The 18,483-nt window shown below is 40.0% G+C and overlaps 3 protein-coding genes across 3 annotated transcripts; 2 read left to right on the top strand and 1 right to left on the bottom strand.

The window, feature by feature from the left end:
* Window positions 1-3,017: 3,017 nt before the first annotated feature.
* On the bottom strand, window positions 3,018-4,645 carry ATC70_013164 (uncharacterized protein; the record flags this gene model as incomplete). The annotated part of the gene is made up of 2 exons (XM_064832330.1): window positions 3,018-4,060; window positions 4,120-4,645. The coding sequence occupies 2 exons, from the start codon at window positions 4,643-4,645 to the stop codon at window positions 3,018-3,020; spliced, it is 1,569 nt and encodes a 522-aa protein (XP_064687885.1).
* Window positions 4,646-5,354: 709 nt separating this feature from the next.
* MRPS16 (37S ribosomal protein S16, mitochondrial) lies at window positions 5,355-8,225 on the top strand (the record flags this gene model as incomplete). The annotated part of the gene is made up of 6 exons (XM_064832329.1): window positions 5,355-5,412; window positions 5,475-6,328; window positions 6,438-6,530; window positions 6,602-6,707; window positions 6,778-6,840; window positions 6,895-8,225. The coding sequence occupies 6 exons, from the start codon at window positions 5,355-5,357 to the stop codon at window positions 8,223-8,225; spliced, it is 2,505 nt and encodes an 834-aa protein (XP_064687884.1).
* A 5,616-nt stretch (window positions 8,226-13,841) lies between these two features.
* ATC70_013162 (uncharacterized protein) lies at window positions 13,842-15,440 on the top strand (the record flags this gene model as incomplete). The annotated part of the gene is made up of 1 exon (XM_064832328.1): window positions 13,842-15,440. The coding sequence occupies one exon, from the start codon at window positions 13,842-13,844 to the stop codon at window positions 15,438-15,440; it is 1,599 nt and encodes a 532-aa protein (XP_064687883.1).
* Window positions 15,441-18,483: the final 3,043 nt, after the last annotated feature.

The raw sequence follows: 18,483 nt of genomic DNA, 5'->3' as shown, positions 1-18,483 counted from the left end.
ATAGGGGGGGGGAGTGGGAGTTATTGAATGATAGGGTCCTTAATTCTAAAGATACCAACTTCCATTGCCGTTCATGCCAAGTAACATGCGAGCGAATTAATAGCTATAGAGTGCATCTTAAACCCATCCATGGCATACAAGTACTGTGGGGATATATCATCAAAAACACCGGCATTTTGCCTGGCTGGAATAATCCAAACTACTATTATTGCTCATCTCGCGAATGCCAATACAAGTCAAGAAAGCTTTTCCCAAATCATTGCGGTACAATGCACGAAATGAAAACTCCAAAAAAACCAGCCTCACGGAGAAAAGGAGCAGCCTAACATCCATGACTTTAATTTCTATTGCAAATTACAGTAAAAAGTACAGATCGCATTGCTATAAAGTATAAAGTCGTTCTGGAACAGTCTGGAAGACGCTCAATCTCCACAACCTCTGTGGTATTCGTGGCAGCTCATTTTACTCCCAAGAAACCTCGAACAAACACCTCTTCACCATTCACAAGAATAGTGATTCAGTGATTCCAGTAAATAGCCTCAAGCCCAATGTCAACGATGTCTACAATTTCTGCAGAGTTTGCGACAAATCTTATAGCAAGAAATGGACATTCAGATACCACCTATTAATCAAGCATTCCATTGGAAAGAAGGTCGACGAAAAAGAAGAATTGAGATCAGACGTTAATGGCCCCAACAACTGCCATCGTGTCTACCAACGCACATACACATCAAACAAAATGTATCGTTTGCTCTAGTCATCGAATGACAGCTAGGAGATAGCTCCAAACAGCTTCCTGGTCCTCTGGATCCCAGCTGGTATTGCAGTGTTTGCAAAACACACTACAAGGATCGAATCCGCTACAGAAGGCATTACAAAAGGACTCATCGTATGATACTTGCTTCAATCAAAACGAATAGAAACCCCAACGCAGAGATAGATATAAACAAGCCAAATCATCATTGTGCCAAGTGCGATCGAAAATCGAAAACCAGGAATTCATTCGTTCGACGTTTCAAAGAGATGCATGGAATGGACTTGGCACAGCGAACAACAAAGAGCCCTAATCTGTACTGTACATAGTTTGAAAAGCATTATTACTCCAAGCGTTGCTCCAAAAAACATTTGATATCTGTTCACCAGATTGAATATATATAACGAGAAAAGTGGAGAACATTAGGATTGTATAAACTACACATCAAATAGTACTCCAATCAATAAAGAAAATCACTCGATTTCTTTAAGCATGGATGGTAACCACCACCATTGACGTGGCAAGAAGACATCCAACAATTTTCCATAAAGAACAGTTATTTATTGTACATGTTTAAATTGTCTGGAGCACCACGATTGAACTTATAATGGAATTCTATAAAGAAGCATATCACGTCATCTGGCACAAATATGGCCTATTATTCTTGCATTATCTGGAATCCGGTTGTTTTTATCAATACTGCACATAAACAAAGCATATTCGAAGCGTATCTTGTAACATGAAGAGTACCATTGAATGATTTCCTTTGAACTGTAACTAATCCCTTATTTTTTTTTTTCGAAAAAGAACTATCCGTTATTGATTTGAGGATGTAGACTTGACTCCTCTACGATACCCTGCGTCTGTATTAATGGAAAGAAAAGTATGCGCTGACACATGGCATACTTGCATTCACCTTTACTGCTCACAAATATGCAAGACGCAGCAAAATTTGAATACATTTGAGCCACGTTTTCTCGCGTTTCATGCCGTTTTATGCCACCAGAATATCACCAAATCATTGCTCACATCTAGCACTTACTTATTGGCACTTTTACTCAACTTTTTTGGGGTCAAGAAAACATGGCCAAAAATCGACTCAAAAAGCATGAGGTACCCCTCATGGATATCCTCCGGGCTCTGGGTCAAACAGAGAGAATTAGGAGGTATGGGCTGTTCATGGCAGTTTAGATAGTCGAAACTGGTAGAATAGGTCAAATTGGGTCAAAAAGCTCAAAAATTGACAAATACGAACAGATGGCCGAGCGGTGATGGAAACGGTATTGGCGGCTGCTGCAGGCTGGCTGATGGCAAGATTAAAAGCCATGTCAAAGATTGACAAGAAGAGGATTATATTCATTGAAAATTACTACAACATAACCCAACTACAGGGCTTTTCTTTTTTTTTCCTACAAGAGAATCCGCTTTCACCCGTCAAAATAGACAATAAAACAATGGTATTCTCAACTGGCAGTTACTTGCTGATTACAGTAAATCATCACTAACGACACCAAGCAATCGAGCTATAAGATAGAGCTAGGTTTCGACCACTGAGCATCATCAAGGGCACACATGGTTTGGTTTAAGAGTACGCATAAATAAAAGAGAAACATGTAATATATGAAAGCATTTTTTAGATGACCTTGGAAATAATGGAAATCATGACAGTTTCAAGATACACACAGCTTGGTGGGTGCTACCCACTTCGATGCATTGTAGCACAAGCAATCACATTTTTTCCATGCGTAATCGTGATAAGCTTACATCCATGATTGACCATGGTCATTCTCTATACCTGCTTGCCAACATCTCATTAGAAACCTTTCGATTTAAGCTCACTTCCAAACCCTGAAATTCTCGGATAGGGTTCCAACTGGTGGGTCCAAAAAGGTTCATGATATTGGAATGATTGGCAGGGTTTTTTAGCCATTTATTTATTTATTTATTTTTTTTTAGAAAGAAAAAAAGGAGAGGCAGATGTATACAAAGCAAAAAAAAAAAAAAAACAGAAAAGGAGAGGAAAGAAAGCACAGCTTTCTATACATGTAAATAACTTGACAAAAGAATAAGGAACGTATATATATATATATATATATATATATAATGAGGCGGATGTTGGATGCATGTGTAGATGAAATCAAAAAAGAAGCCCAATACACAGTACTGGGCTCCTCAGATGATAGTGGTGTAGTTTGGGGGAGGAAGGAATTTACAGTATGTATAGATATAGACAGAAAGGAGTGGAATAGGGTTCATCATTGATTTACAATAAGAGAGAAGAAGGCTGTGTATGTTGTTGATGGATTAGCATCTGATACAAGTCTTCATTGCTTTGCTGTTCTTGGTAGTGGTGTTGCTGATGGTGATGGGGAACAGTGCTACCGCCTTGCGTTTGAGTATTGGTAGTGGGATAAAAGAAGGGAGCTTGAAGCATCAGGTGAGACATATTAGCCTTAGACAATTGCTGAGGATTGATCATGCCATGAGCAGCAGAAAGTCCGTTGTTACCATGGTACATCATTTGTTGCGCAGCGACAGCTTGAGCAGCAGCAGCAACAGCAGCCAAAGAGGATGGTTCCGGTGTAGCAGAAGGCGACATGGTGAAATCACGACAAAGATCAAGACCAGGAGGAGGTTGATGCAAATCCATCATCATGACATTGGCGTTGGTGGTGGGAGTAACACTAATTTTAGTAGCTAATTCTGGCGCTAATGCGAGCAGGTCTAAAAGCGCCTGCTTGAAAGCTTCATGATTTCCTTGCAAGATATGGAACCCATCAACGCTGGCTTGCTTGTCCTCTGTGAAATCGCCGCAACGCACCCACTGATGATCTTGTCCAAAGCGCCACATGGAGAAGGCCAATGGTAAGCTTAATTCAATGTCCAACTGACCCACAAGTTCACCCGTTTCTACTTGCACTTGTCGACTCAATCTGAGTTGATGAATGCTATCAAAGCCGACTTGAATTCTGAAATGATGTCCCTCTGCTTGTACCCGCCAAACAAGCTCACGATCCAAGGGACTAGCGTAACAAACGAGATCCCAGTCTCTTTGGTGCAGTTGAGGAGAGGCATGAGCAAATCGTGTCCATGAACCAATACGTAGGACGCTAACGGGAAGAGGGACAGTTTGGATCGGAGTGTCTGTGATGAGGCTCATTTGAGATCCACCAGTGGTTGTTGATGTAGCACCACCTTGGACGACTGTACCAGCAGACGTAGGAGACGCAATTGAAGTGCTCGATAATGAAGCACCTGTAGTAGGTGTAGATGTAGATACTATTGCTGTTGCTGCTGAGAATAAGACTATTTATAACACACGTCAATACTTTATATGGTCATTTCACACAAAGCTCTCCTCTTACCATCATGATTGGGTCTTGAAATACCCTCAGACATGGCTCTCATGTTATCACTGCGAGTCAATTCTAATAAATGAGATGATTTAGGCTCAGGCTTTGAGCTTGAACGAGGTCTTTTGCGAATCTGCTGGTGGTCTTGATGTTTCAATTCTTCAAAGCGTTCAGGAGTCATCATGGTGCGAAATGTCGCTTGATAACGAGGAGGCGTGGCATGACGATGAGGATCAACCCAACCGCCACCAGCACCACCAGGTCTAATCACTGCGCTGCTGTTGGACGAAGATGCATTACTGTTACTATTGGATGGAAATGCATCCAGTGCTTCCACTTTTCTGGCCTTAGCACGACGATTTTGAAACCAGATTTGAATTGTTCTTTCCGTAACGGCAAGCTCCCGAGCCAATCGACTACGAACACTTGAGTCTGGAAGAGGATTTGTGTTGAACGATTCCTGAAGAGTGGCCACTTGACTAGGCTTCAAGTGTGTACGCTTTCTTGTGGGTGTAGGTGAAGCTGAATGAGAGTTCATTTTCTATATATATATATATATATGTGTGTGTAAGGTATTGTTGATTTACTGGTATATATACAAATAAGTTTTTATAAAAATAAAAATAAAAAAAAAAGAAGGGAAGTGATCAAAAGACTGAAAAATGGCGTTGTTGTAAAGAAAGAAAGAAAAAAGAAAAAAGTTTAAACAAAAAAATCAAGTGGCCCGTTTTAAAGCAAAGGCGACGTATAAAAAAATAAAGGGGACAATGGTGATAAGATGGTGCGTGTGTAAAAAAAAAAAAAGTGGGTCTATTTAGAGTTGAAATGGACGAGAACTGGTGGAAGTTGCGTTGAACCCCGAAGATATTGGGAGCACAGATTCAATGTGACCCAGATTACAAAAGCAGAAACATCAATTCTCGAATGGCAATTTGGGAAACTTGACGAAAAAGAAAGGGCCCCCCCCTCATCCAATTGAATCACCATTGGATGTGTGTGTGTGCCTAGAACCTCCATTATATTATTTTTAAACAAAAGAAGTTTGCCAAGGTAGATCCCTTTCAATTTCCAGGCGGATCTGTTTAACTCTGTCCAACATCTCATTAGAAACGTCACCAATTAACTAAATTAATTCTCTCAATAACGATCGATGATTGCCTATATATAATAAGGGCCTTTTGGTGTCAAGAGCTTTTTCTTCTTTTTTTTTTTTTTTTTTTTTTTTTCTTTATCCATCCTACCGAAAAATGCCTCCAAAGAAAGGGAAGTCTGTAAGAATTGCTGCCGACGATGAGCACATTCCAGGTAATTTAAAAATGTGTCAAATTGTATGTGCACCCCCCCCTTATTAACATACATGACCACAGATACTACATACACAGATACATTCCCCTTGGTGCTACCACCACCACCTCCTCCCTCTGCTGCTGTTACTACCACGGGTCACATGAACAAGAAGAACGACGACCAGCAACCATTCTACAGCATTGAGATGCAACAAGAGGACAACTTTTTCTATGACAATTCCAACAAGCCATTGCATGATTCATGGTCGTCCAAATCTACCTTGAATCCTCAGAATCCATTTGAGCAAAACATTGTGCTGAGCCGACAGAATACACTCACGGATGAACCCACTGAAATTCACATGGATGAAACTACCAAGATGATACACTCTCTCGAGGTGGATGAGGAAAAGCAGGAAGATCAGGAAGACAAGCTACTGGAATCCGAGAAATCTTCTACTGTTGCTAGTGGCAAGACGGAAATCATGACCAAGGAAACCATCACACCAGCAGCATCCGAAGAGCCTGACAGCGACCGAGAGTTTGACTGGAACGATGATCCGGATCAAGTCAAGCCAAAGCGTAGAAAGACGGCCAGAGAGAGGTTTACTGCCGCCATGCAGAATCCTTGCTGTTGGCATTACCTATCTCCCATCCTCAAGCGCATCATCATTGCTATTCTGGGCTCTTGTATCTTTATCGTGATTGCTATTGTGATTTATGTTACTATGCCAGAACCAACCGAGGCGCAACTGGCCGATCCCAATTTCACTAATGTGCGAAGCAATGTGCAATGTTGGATGTACTGGGCTGCCTTCATGTGGCACATCTTTTGGATTACTACCTTCATGTTGGATATGGTGCCCTCCATTGTTTCTCTCTGGACCAAGCTGTTTAAGGGTAGACGATCTGAAAAAGTAAAGTCGTACATGGAGGTAACTACACACACAGTTCAATGGTTTCTGCTAAGTAAAGAGAAGCTAATTTTAGAACTCTCTCTCTTTTTTTTTTTTTTTTTTTTTTTTTTTTTTTTTTTTTTTTTAGTATTACATGAGTTTAAAGAGTAATTTTTGTTTGCTTTTGCTGGCTGCTTGGAATCTAGGTTCCTGGTCTTTTTTGATTCAAGTGCCATTTGACGCAAGTATCACCAATATGCAGAATCTCGATCGTATTTTTGCCATGCCTATTAACGCTTTGTTTATTTATAGTCCATCAGTAGACACGCTTATTCTGCTGTCGTCACCAAGGTGTATGGTTGCTTGTTGGCTGCTGCTGGTCTCTATTTCATTCAAAAGACAGTGATTCAAATCATTGGTAAGAACTATCGATTTGACATCTATATCGTATCATTTTTTTTAACCGATTTTTATTGTGCTATTTTTAGCTGTCAAATTCCATCGTACCGCTTTTGCGGAGAGATTGCAAGAAAATAAGCAAAGTCTTAAGAGTAAGTTCAACTGCTGTTTGCGTGATGTGGCCAGCTGCTAAATTGCTTGTTTAGTTTTGGATGCGCTCAGTAAATCAGAAAAGAAATCTCGTCCTGGATCCGGTGCTGCTGGCGGATTTTCCAGTAATAATCTTAGAAAACGTAGATCTCCCTTAAACCAAAAGCATGAGAGTCAGCAACCTCATTGGGATCACAGTGCCTCTAGCCACGATGACCAAACACATGGCGGTGTTCGTCCAATGACATTGCATGATGAACCTGTTCCAGAACAACCTAGTTCTTTTGCTCAATTCAAGAAATCAGTGTCTAGCTTTGTGCTGGCCGAAAAACCCAGCGCTACCACGGGCCGTGTGGATAAAAACAAGATGGATATCAATTCCGATGACTATGCTAAAAAGGTTGCCAAGAAATTATTCTATGCACTGGCTTATCCCGAGGGCTACTATGGACAAGAAGAAGACAACAAGAAATGTTTGGATGTGTTTGCATTCATTCCTTATTTCAAGGATCGTGAAGCAGCTGCTGAGGCGTTCAAGGTGTTTGACAAGGACGGAAATGGAGATTTGACCCGAAGAGAGTTCCGTGATACTGTAGTACATATCTACAGGGAGCGCAAGGGCCTCGCACAATCCATTCGTGACACCAGTCAGGCACTTGGCAAGATTGATACGCTTTTACTCATCATTACATGCTTGATTAGTTTGGTCATTTGTTTGGCCATCTTCCATGTGGATTTCTGGAGTGCTTTGGTGCCACTGGGTACCTTGTTGGCTGCTTGTACATTTATCTTTGGTTCGTCTGCTGAAGGTCTCTTTACGGGTATTATGTTCCAATTTGTGACACATCCTTATGATTCCGGCGATCTGGTACAAATCGATTCAACCTACATGACGGTGGAAAACATTGGTATCTTGGGTACCGTGTTCATTGCAGGTGATGGTACAAAATTGTATGCGCCTACCTCTGTGCTGCAAACCAAGATCATCTACAATGTGCGTCGTTCGGGTGGTATGGGCGAATCGCTTACATTCAACATTGACTTTAGAACAGACAACGACCTCATCTTGGTGCTGCGTGAACGTCTGTTGGAATGGGTGCAGTCTCAGAGCCGTGATTTTGGTCCAGGCTTTGATTTACGTGTTACCGATATCAAGGACATGAACCAAGTTATTTTGACAATCTGGTTACCTCATAAGGGTAATTGGGTGGATTTGGGTAAACGTTTCCAAAGAAAGACACGATTCATGTTGGCTCTGAAGGCTATCTTGACGGATTTGGATATCAGGTACGAATTGCCTGCCCAAAGAATTACTTCAAGTGGTCCCGACTCCAACAATCCTTTCACTCATACGGTCAGACCTCAAAATTTCTCTGATCGTCAGTAAATATATATATCTTTTTATTTATCCTGTCTATATAATGTATTCAAAAAAAAAAAAACTCCCCCCAATAGTAAATACCCTCCTGTATCTCCTTTGAATAAATATATAAAAAAAAAATGTAAATTTCCCTACAATCATTATTTTTTAGCATGCCCTGGATCTTGACATTTGAAGTGGGCGGTGGATCAGGAATCAAGACACGTGGTGCTTACGAGGTCTCTCAGCACATTTTACTGCTGATATTTTCAACATGAGTCTTGTCCTGGATAGTGGCTTGATTCTGGAGACAATAACTGCCGTAACCGTAATAGCGAGATCTGTGATGAAACAGTTGATGAAAGCTTTGTGTTGTTGGGTCCCTTGCTTATGCCGCTTTGTAGCAAACGTTTCACAATACTGACATTGACCCTGACCTTTAAAAGTCGTTCTACATTTTCGTTCATTCAGGTGAATTTGACGATCCTGAAACTGCTTTTACCTGTCGTCCTCTCATGCATACTGTATTCAATTTTGACCGACTACTCTTTGTGTTGTATTTCTCGTACATCATTTGCTCAACTTAATTATGAACAAGAGGGATACACGCGCTCAAGCAGACTGCGTTTAGCATTTCTATTGAGATGTTTACAGATGGACATTCTACATATTCCTACATTTCGCTTCTTGTTCAAGTTATCCAAATGTGTTTTTAAGCCATCAATAGATACTTGACATGTTGGCGAGTCTTGCTGTCTGCATGTTTAATTTCTCTCAAGGGTCATTACGCTCGTTGCGTCCACCACCACTGGATCAGAGGCCGTGTCTTTGAGCCCAATCAGCTACTGCTCTCAACAACTACACCAACTGTTGATCTGAAACGATTCCCAAATAGCTTTATAGCAGGTGAGCAACATCCCGACTATGGAAGTAGTTATACAATTTGCCCTTGGTGATGAATTAGATTTTCCCAAGACGCTTGGCAACACATCACGATCGATAGACACAACAACGTACTGGTCGATGACTCGGAAATTTCGACTACCTCACAGTCGACTATCTAATTAGAAGCTTTGTTGCACTGCTCTTGGGCGAGTATGTTGGCCTGTGCACTGGCAAGACATGGAAAACGGCGTTCAACTTGGCACCTGCCCAGAGCAATCTTGCCAGCATTCGCTTATAAGCTATGCGTCAGAAACTATCTAGAAAACATAATACAAAGGATGCCGCGCGTGGACGTATTAGAACGTACAATAAAGGATGTTCAGAAAACATATCCCTTTGAGAGAGGTTGATTATATATATGGATGCTTTTTTTTTTACCTTATTTATCTTTTTACTTTCTAGTTACAAAGTTGTATAAGCTTAACGGTTACTATGCCTTCTCAAATTGAATAAGAAAGTGTTATTTTTGTTGCTGCGTTTACAAGTACCAGCCTTCTTAAGAATAGTCAAACCTGTTTGATAAAATCGCACTTTGTCGTCGCTGTATGGCCTACGGAAAGGAAACACAGTTGTCTTACAGGTTGTGTTAATGCTAGAGATTTCCTTTTAGAACTAATATATACTTACTTTAGGGGGGGCGGTTGTTGCTAAACATATAAACGGATTTTCAGTTGTTGCATTTAGTTTCCGAATAATAAAGCGAGGAAAATGGAGCGAAATCCTTTATTATGTATAAGAGAAAACAGTGTTTCAGCACTACTTTCTGTGCGGCTGCCATTTCATCCTGGTTTCTCTATTAATCAAAATCTTGCTCCCCAGTCTTTGCTCTAGCGAATGAGACCACGTTTTGGCACCTACTTTGATACTTCCTTTCAAAAATTGGCTTTTCAACCCCTCCCCAAATTAGAGTGTGCACTGACAAAAACGCATTCTGAGCAAAATTATAAAAGAAACGTATATGTAGAGTTGATGATTATTACATTATGAAAGATCTTAGGTAGAGCAGCTGTCAAATGGTCTTTGTCTTATGCAAATACGATGGCTCCTTTCCGAGAGAAGACGAAACATGTCGCTGTGCAAAATCATTGATTTTGGGCCAAAATTTGCCTGTGGCAACTGGCAAAAGTTTCAGCGATAGATTTTTTGAAGGGAAAAGATTGTTAATATTTCATGAAAGGATTATGCTAGAGCTTTAAGACATGGCTTGTTTGAAAGAATTTGTTTTGCTATACATTATAATATGTGCTGCAAGTAAAAGTTTGATGACAAAAACTTCATAATCTGTCAAAAACAACCAAAAAGAAAAACGCAAAAACTACTCTATCAAGAATCAGGTTGATAGGTTAGGCTAATCCATTCAAAAGCAATATCATTAGATTTTCTTCTAAATTCTATTCCCAAGTTTGATTTATCTGGAAAGTAGTTTTATCACCAGAATCGCTTGAATTGAGGGCAAACGATTCCAGAAGTCCATAATGATTCCTCATTCAGAGCCATATGAAAATTGGGCTATTCATATTTGAAATTGCGCCGCTTTAGTAGGTGATTCTGTTGAGACACAATGATTCCTACCTTTGTTAAATATAGCCTCTTAATTTCAAGTCGCAAATCGATAGGTAAGGGGTTGGCGAATCTTTTAATGAATATCGGTAACTCATATTCTGCTTTGCTATCTTGTAGCAAGCGGTCAAATCTCTAGTGTCTACTTTATACTATATTGATACCAGTGGCGGCTTTTACCCTCAGTTTAATATCAGCCTTTCCTCCCTTTTTTTATTCCATTTTGCAAGCATTTACTCATAAATACGCTACTTTTATTGACTGAAACGCAGGAAGTATGATCGACAACAACTGTGCAATAGCATGACTAAACTTGATGACTGGAACTTGATGACTAATTATTATCAATTAGTTTCTTTGACTCCTGAGAACCAAGGTGGTGGTGGACATAGACATAACACTTGAGTCACATCATCACAGATCCAGGAACATGATCTTGGCTCTGTTCATGACAGAAACTCACTTTCAGGGACAAAAGGTCATAGGCTACCACAGCTCAGGAACCAGAATATACCGTAGATTAGCCATTTGGTGGCCCTACTCATGTTCATTTGTACTGCATATAATGTACTCCAATGTTCGATTCAGTCAACAATGTTGAATGACACGGTTTGAGAAGTTATCATATGATGCATTTCACAATATTATTTATGTTCTGATACTATAGTATGTTCTGCACATACATATCTCACCATAAATTCCTATATGAACAACTTTGTTATAGATATCCATGTTAATTCTTTCATATATATATATACGTAGGTCGTCACATAAATACAGACATAAAGCTTGAGATACTGAGAGGCACTTGTAATCAATCCCACGGCAGACTAACTCACAGTTTACACGGACGGTAAAACCTCCCAAGCCGACAACCAGCTGAAAGACTATTATTGAAATAGTTCCACCAACAGCTTTATTAATACAGTAATAACGGACTACAATTTAGGCTTTACACTCGATGCGAATAAGTCATTGCTTATATTTATTTTAAAAAATCCGAAAGAACCTAATAACTGTCTAAATGCGTGAAAAGCATCATACATCTCATTAATTGACCAAATTAAAAATTTTACATAAGCTTATTACAAAATCAAGGCAATCGACAAACCGAATCTCGTCTTTCAGAAAGGCAAACTGGTGGTACAGTAAACTGCCACCACAGAGCAGGTGCCAGAGAAAGTATGAACTGCAAGACAATGAATCTGTCCCCATCTACAATGAGCACTACGATTAAGAGAACAGGCTTTAATGATGCCAGATTACTTTTAAAACGTTTTGGAGCTCCATTGAAGAGGGAGATTAGTCCCAGAGAGACGGCTCGTACGACAGCTTCGTCCTGCCCCATTGTTACCAGTACAGAACCATTCCAAGACAAGCTTGGATACCAATCTATCAATTTCAGTTGAAACTTTCAAGAAGTATATGAAACTAATTGGCTATTAATTTTACAAGGCTGCACACAGGCCAGCATTGGCGCCTAAAGACAAGCAGAAAAAAAAAACTGCCTTGGTGTTTGGACAACGTTGGATGGGGGATACATCAGTGGAAGAAGGTTATTTGGTCCGACGAGTCCAAATTCATGGTTGTCGGCACACATGGTCATCATCATTATCAGCATTAGAAAGACAATTGCTCCAGTCAGCAGCAGCATCGCACCCCGTTGCTGCCACCAAAACTCATTCAAACTCAGTTGATTCATTCTGATCAATATTGGCCAAATTTCGTCTTTTGTGGACTTCTTTAACTATTTTGTGATATTTGACTATACAAATGGTGATTACCATCTGATGCTTCCTAATACAATCTTGGAATGTTCTTTAAGGCGCTTCTAATGATGCCAAGTAAAATAGATGTTTTAACTGAACTTATTGAGCAATTTGGTAGAATATAATATACGGTTTTTGGCCAAAATGTCAAAACCTTGCATATAAAAACCTCATAAAAGCAATTCCAGAAGTTGCTTTCGGTTGAGGGAAACATTTTGATGTCATATATACCATAGTAAAATCCTTCATCTTCAAGGCAAAAAACGCGATCATTTAATTTTCAATGAAAACCATGAGGGGTACCTCATGGTTTGAAGTCGATTTTTGTCCATAATTTTTTGGTCCCCAAAAAGTTGAGCAACAGTGGCAATAAGTAATTGCCAGATGAGAGCAATTGTTTGGTGCTATTCTGACCATTTAAAACGGTCTTGAAGGCGAGAAAACGCGGCTTAAATGCATTATTCAAATCTTGCTCTATCATGGACACTAAGGAATAAAAAGGGGATGTACAAGTATACTGCTTGCCCGTATGTGAAGTAGCTACGTGTACAATAGTATAGACCTAGGAATCCTGTGACGCATTTCCAATCAGCCTTCGCGGCACTGCGACGACTCTCAGTAAAGAGACACAATAGAAAGTAGATGATAGAAAGCCAACTGAGGGACTATCATCATTGAAACAACAACAGTAAATTGACTTACAATAATAGCAAACCATCGCTCCATCTATTTCTAAAATATCTATACACATCACTTGCAACAATCTAACGTGTCATCGGATTTGGCAAGCGTACCAAAAATATTAGGATCCTACGGTGTATTCAAAAAGCTTTCAAAGGAGCCGTATATTTCATGCAACTGAAAAAAAAACATCTTCATTTCGTACGCAGTAGAAAGCTAATACTTCACTGTTTTATTTCCTTCTCATAATTTAAGTAATCCAGCATCTCGTTCATAGTTCATGGCTATTTAACATATTAGAGCCTCCAGGTTTAATAGCCCTGAAAGCCAATCTCATGGAAGCATGACCCTTAATAAAAAAAAACATATATGACAACAACACATTTCATTTACTTTAAAAGTGCATTAGTAATAAGCGGAAAAGACATGAAACTCGCTTGTTTGGTTACTATGATGGTAGTGACACTTTCCAAATTTCGTTACTTTATAGTCTAATCCGGGCTTACGCTCTGGATTACAAGTGTTACATTAAGCCAGTTAGATACTCTACATACTATCTCCAGCCAATCAATACAGCGACTGATAAGAACGCGTAAAAATTTTTAATAGTATATCCAAAATCTTTTTTTGTATATTGTTATTCCCCATCTTTTCGCTTTTTCTATTCGTAAAAACGCTATATCTCAACATGTTCAGCCTTATTAGCTCTGCTCTTATTGCTCTCGCTTTGTTGATGTTCTTTATGACACCAGTTGGATTATGTCTTTTGTTGGCTTCTCCTTTCTGGACGGTAGGTATGGATGTTGTGTTCTACTTTGTGGATAATCAATATCCTGACACGATTGTTGCAGTTGTTTCGGCAGTTGTGGCTCTCTTGTTGATAATCGTTGTTCGATTCATCTGGCGCGTTTTGCTTTTGCAAGGCGGCCCATATCCAGGTGATGAGGCAGTGGTTGTTGCTTATCCTGTCTCTGCTGCTGTTGCCGGTAAGTACGGCATGTTCTTTGACGCACTTGTTGCTGATGAGGCTGCTTCTCTCTCTTCCTCTTCTGTTAGTGGTTCGCGCCCTAACCAAGCTCCTCACGAGTATCGTTTCTCTGTTGGTGGCTCTGTTATTGTAACTTGCCCCCTCTTGGTCTCGCCAGAAAGTGATGCAGTTAGTGCAGACTTGTCTTTGGATGAGTCTCGCATGCCTGAAGTTGAAGACGAGACTTACTGCAAGCATGCAAAGGGCTTGAAAGTTGCAAGCAATTGTGATTCTCCTGCTCTTCCAGTTGATAGAAAGCTTGTCTTTTTGTCTTCTGCTTTTCGCTCCATTGATTTTTCGGATGGTACTTTTGTTGCTTCTGCTTCAAATGTTACTGAGACGATGAACGCTTTGGATGCTGTTGTTGGTGGTAGTTGTGTTCCTGATGCTAATCCTTCGGGTGAAGCTGCTGGTAACTCTTCTACTACTAACTCTGGTGCTGATAATGATTTCGTTGCTGCTGCTTGCTGCGGTGACACTCTTGTCGGTACTGTTCGTGGTACCTGTGATACTAGTGTTGGTTTTTCTGACGCTATAATCAACAGTGCTACTTCTGGTGATGTCCAGACCGATGTTGCTCCTGTTGTAGGTGCTGTCGTTTCTGTTGATGTCGCTGCCGATGGTGCTTCCTTTGCTTCTTTGGTGTGCCCCTTTGTTCTTTCTTCTTCTCGTACCGATGGTGATTTAATCCCTGGTAAGAAGAGATTGAGCGATGGTGACTTTGCTCTTTGTGCTCATCAAGAGCAAGCCAAAAAGCGCAAGATAGCTACCATTGCTGAGAGCTCTCTCCTCCCAGTTCTCTTGGAGGCTAGTGCTACTGCTTCTGCCGGTGCAATCTGTGCTGGTACTGTTGCCACTCCTGCTCCTACTGTGGAGCCAATGGATATCTGTTTCCCAAGCCATCCAATGCCAATGGATATCGACTCTCCTGCTGCTCTCCTCTCCGACGACATGGATGTCCTTGTCGATTTCCCTGGTGCCAGTACGTCTTCGTATTTGATGGTCCTAAATCTCATGCCATCAACTACTGCCATGGACGTAGATCCCTGTGGTTTGTGCTCTCCAGTTTGCCAGCCACTTGCCATGGACTGGGCTGCCGATGATGGTGATTTGTTTTCCTTTGGTTTGCCTGCTGCCACTGTTGCTTCTTCAGCTGCTCCTCCTCCCACTGCTTCCACTGCTGCTGAAAGACGCGTCATTGCTCGCCCTCGTGGTCCTTCTTCTGCTCTTCGTCGCCAGATGTTCACAAACGCTGTGTAACAATCCCAAGGGAAACCAATAGCAGTATATGCAGCCAATATTACTATCACTCCTGCTGCTGTTATTGCCACAACTACCACCGCTACAGTCACCGCTGCTGCTGCCCACGCCCACACTTCAAACGCAACAGATATTAATGGCAACTCTGCAGTAAAAAAGAGGCTTAAAAAAGCAGGTAGAATACTGCTAAAATCCTTCTTTATTCGAAATTAGGATAATGTGCAATAAAATGTATATTCTACGTCTCTATTTATATTATTTGGTTTATATCTCTTATCTGGCAGCAGTTTAGTAGTTGCCAGTGATTCCATTACTTTATATATTTTTGTTGGGTCATTTAGTTGTTGATCTGATGGATCAAGAACGGTATTTCAATATATGGTTTTTTGAATCATGCATAAAGAATAGCTCTTTATTGTTGAGCCTGTATCCTTTTTAGGTATATTTATGATACAACACATTACAATACCCTTGACATTTACTTTAGTATCTGTCATCTCTTATTTTAGAGCATTTAACCCTTGCTATCGTCATGCTAATACTATTATTATGCATGCCTATCTGCTGATGGTAGCATGGTTTGATTGAGATGACATTTATTTTGGGCTTTGTTTATGATGGGAATCTAGTCTAGTTCACTTCAGTGCAATAGCATGACTAAACTTGATGACTGGAACTTGATGACTAATTATTATCAATTAGTTTCTTTGACTCCTGAGAACCAAGGTGGTGGTGGACATAGACATAACACTTGAGTCACATCATCACAGATCCAGGAACATGATCTTGGCTCTGTTCATGACAGAAACTCGCTTTCAGGGACAAAAGGTCATAGGCTACCACAGCTCAGGAACCAGAATATACCGTAGATTAGCCATTTGGTGGCCCTACTCATGTTCATTTGTACTGCATATAATGTACTCCAATGTTCGATTCAGTCAACAATGTTGAATGACACGGTTTGAGAAGTTATCATATGATGCATTTCACAATATTATTTATGTTCTGATACTATAGTATGTTCTGCACATACATATCTCACCATAAATTCCTATATGAACAACTTTGTTATAGATATCCATGTTAATTCTTTCATATATATATATATACGTAGGTCGTCACATAAATACAGACATAAAGCTTGAGATACTGAGAGGCACTTGTAATCAATCCCACGGCAGACTAACTCACAGTTTACACGGACGGTAAAACCTCCCAAGCCGACAACCAGCTGAAAGACTATTATTGAAATAGTTCCACCAACAGCTTTATTAATACAGTAATAACGGACTACAATTTAGGCTTTACACTCGATGCGAATAAGTCATTGCTTATATTTATTTTAAAAAATCCGAAAGAACCTAATAATTGTCTAAATGCGTGAAAAGCATCATACATCTCATTAATTGACCAAATTAAAAATTTTACATAAGCTTATTACAAAATCAAGGCAATCGACAAACCGAATCTCGTCTTTCAGAAAGGCAAACTGGTGGTACAGTAAACTGCCATCACAGAGCAGGTGTCAGAGAAAGTATGAACTGCAAGACAATGAATCTGTCCCCATCTACAATGAGCACTACGATTAAGAGAACAGGCTTTAATGATGCCAGATTACTTTTAAAACGTTTTGGAGCTCCATTGAAGAGGGAGATTAGTCCCAGAGAGACGGCTCGTACGACAGCTTCGTCCTGCCCCATTGTTACCAGTACAGAACCATTCCAAGACAAGCTTGGATACCAATCTATCAATTTCAGTTGAAACTTTCAAGAAGTATATGAAACTAATTGGCTATTAATTTTACAAGGCTGCACACAGGCCAGCATTGGCGCCTAAAGACAAGCAGAAAAAAAACTGCCTTGGTGTTTGGACAATGTTGGATGGGGGCTAGATCAGTGGAAGAAGGTTGTTTGGTCCGACGAGTCCAAATTCATGGTTGTCGGCACACATGGTCATCATCATTATCAGCATTAGAAAGACAATTGCTCCAGTCAGCAGCAGCATCGCACCCCGTTGCTGCCACCAAAACTCATTCAAACTCAGTTGATTCATTCTGATCAATATTGGCCAAATTTCGTCTTTTGTGGACTTCTTTAACTATTTTGTGATATTTGACTATACAAATGGTGATTACCATCTGATGCTTCCTAATACAATCTTGGAATGTTCTTTAAGGCGCTTCTAATGATGCCAAGTAAAATAGATGTTTTAACTGAACTTATTGAGCAATTTGGTAGAATATAATATACGGTTTTTGGCCAAAATGTCAAAACCTTGCATATAAAAACCTCATAAAAGCAATTCCAGAAGTTGCTTTCGGTTGAGGGAAACATTTTGATGTCATATATACCATAGTAAAATCCTTCATCTTCAAGGCAAAAAACGCGATCATTTAATTTTCAATAAAAACCATGAGGGGTACCTCATGGTTTGAAGTCGATTTTTGTCCATAATTTTTTGGTCCCCAAAAAGTTGAGCAACAGTGGCAATAAGTAATTGCCAGATGAGAGCAACTGTTTGGTGCTATTCTGACCATTTAAAACGGTCTTGAAGGCGAGAAAACACGGCTTAAATGCATTATTCAAATCTTGCTCTATCATGGACACTAAGGAATAAAAAGGGGATGTACAAGTATACTGCTTGCCCGTATGTGAAGTAGCTACGTGTACAATAGTATAGACCTAGGAATCCTGAGACGCATTTCCAATCAGCCTTCGCGGCACTGCGACTCTCAGTAAAGAGACACAATAGAAAGTAGATGATAGAAAACCAACTGAGGGACTATCATCATTGAAACAACAACAGTAGATTGACTTACAATAATAGCAAACCATCGCTCCATCTATTTCTAAAATATCTATACACATCACTTGCAACAATCTAACGTGTCATCGGATTTGGCAAGCGTACCAAAAATATTAGGATCCTACGGTGTATTCAAAAAGCTTTCAAAGGAGCCGTATATTTCATGCAACTAAAAAAAAAAAACACATCTTCATTTCGTACGCAGTAGAAAGCTAATACTTCACTGTTTTATTTCCTT

This window comes from Mucor velutinosus (genome assembly GCF_035048745.1).
Source record: "Mucor velutinosus strain NIH1002 chromosome Unknown tig00001572, whole genome shotgun sequence".
In the NCBI taxonomy this organism is placed as follows: Eukaryota; Fungi; Mucoromycota; class Mucoromycetes; order Mucorales; family Mucoraceae; genus Mucor; species Mucor velutinosus.
Note: the sequence above shows the minus strand (reverse complement) of the source record. Positions and strands in the feature narration are given on the sequence as shown.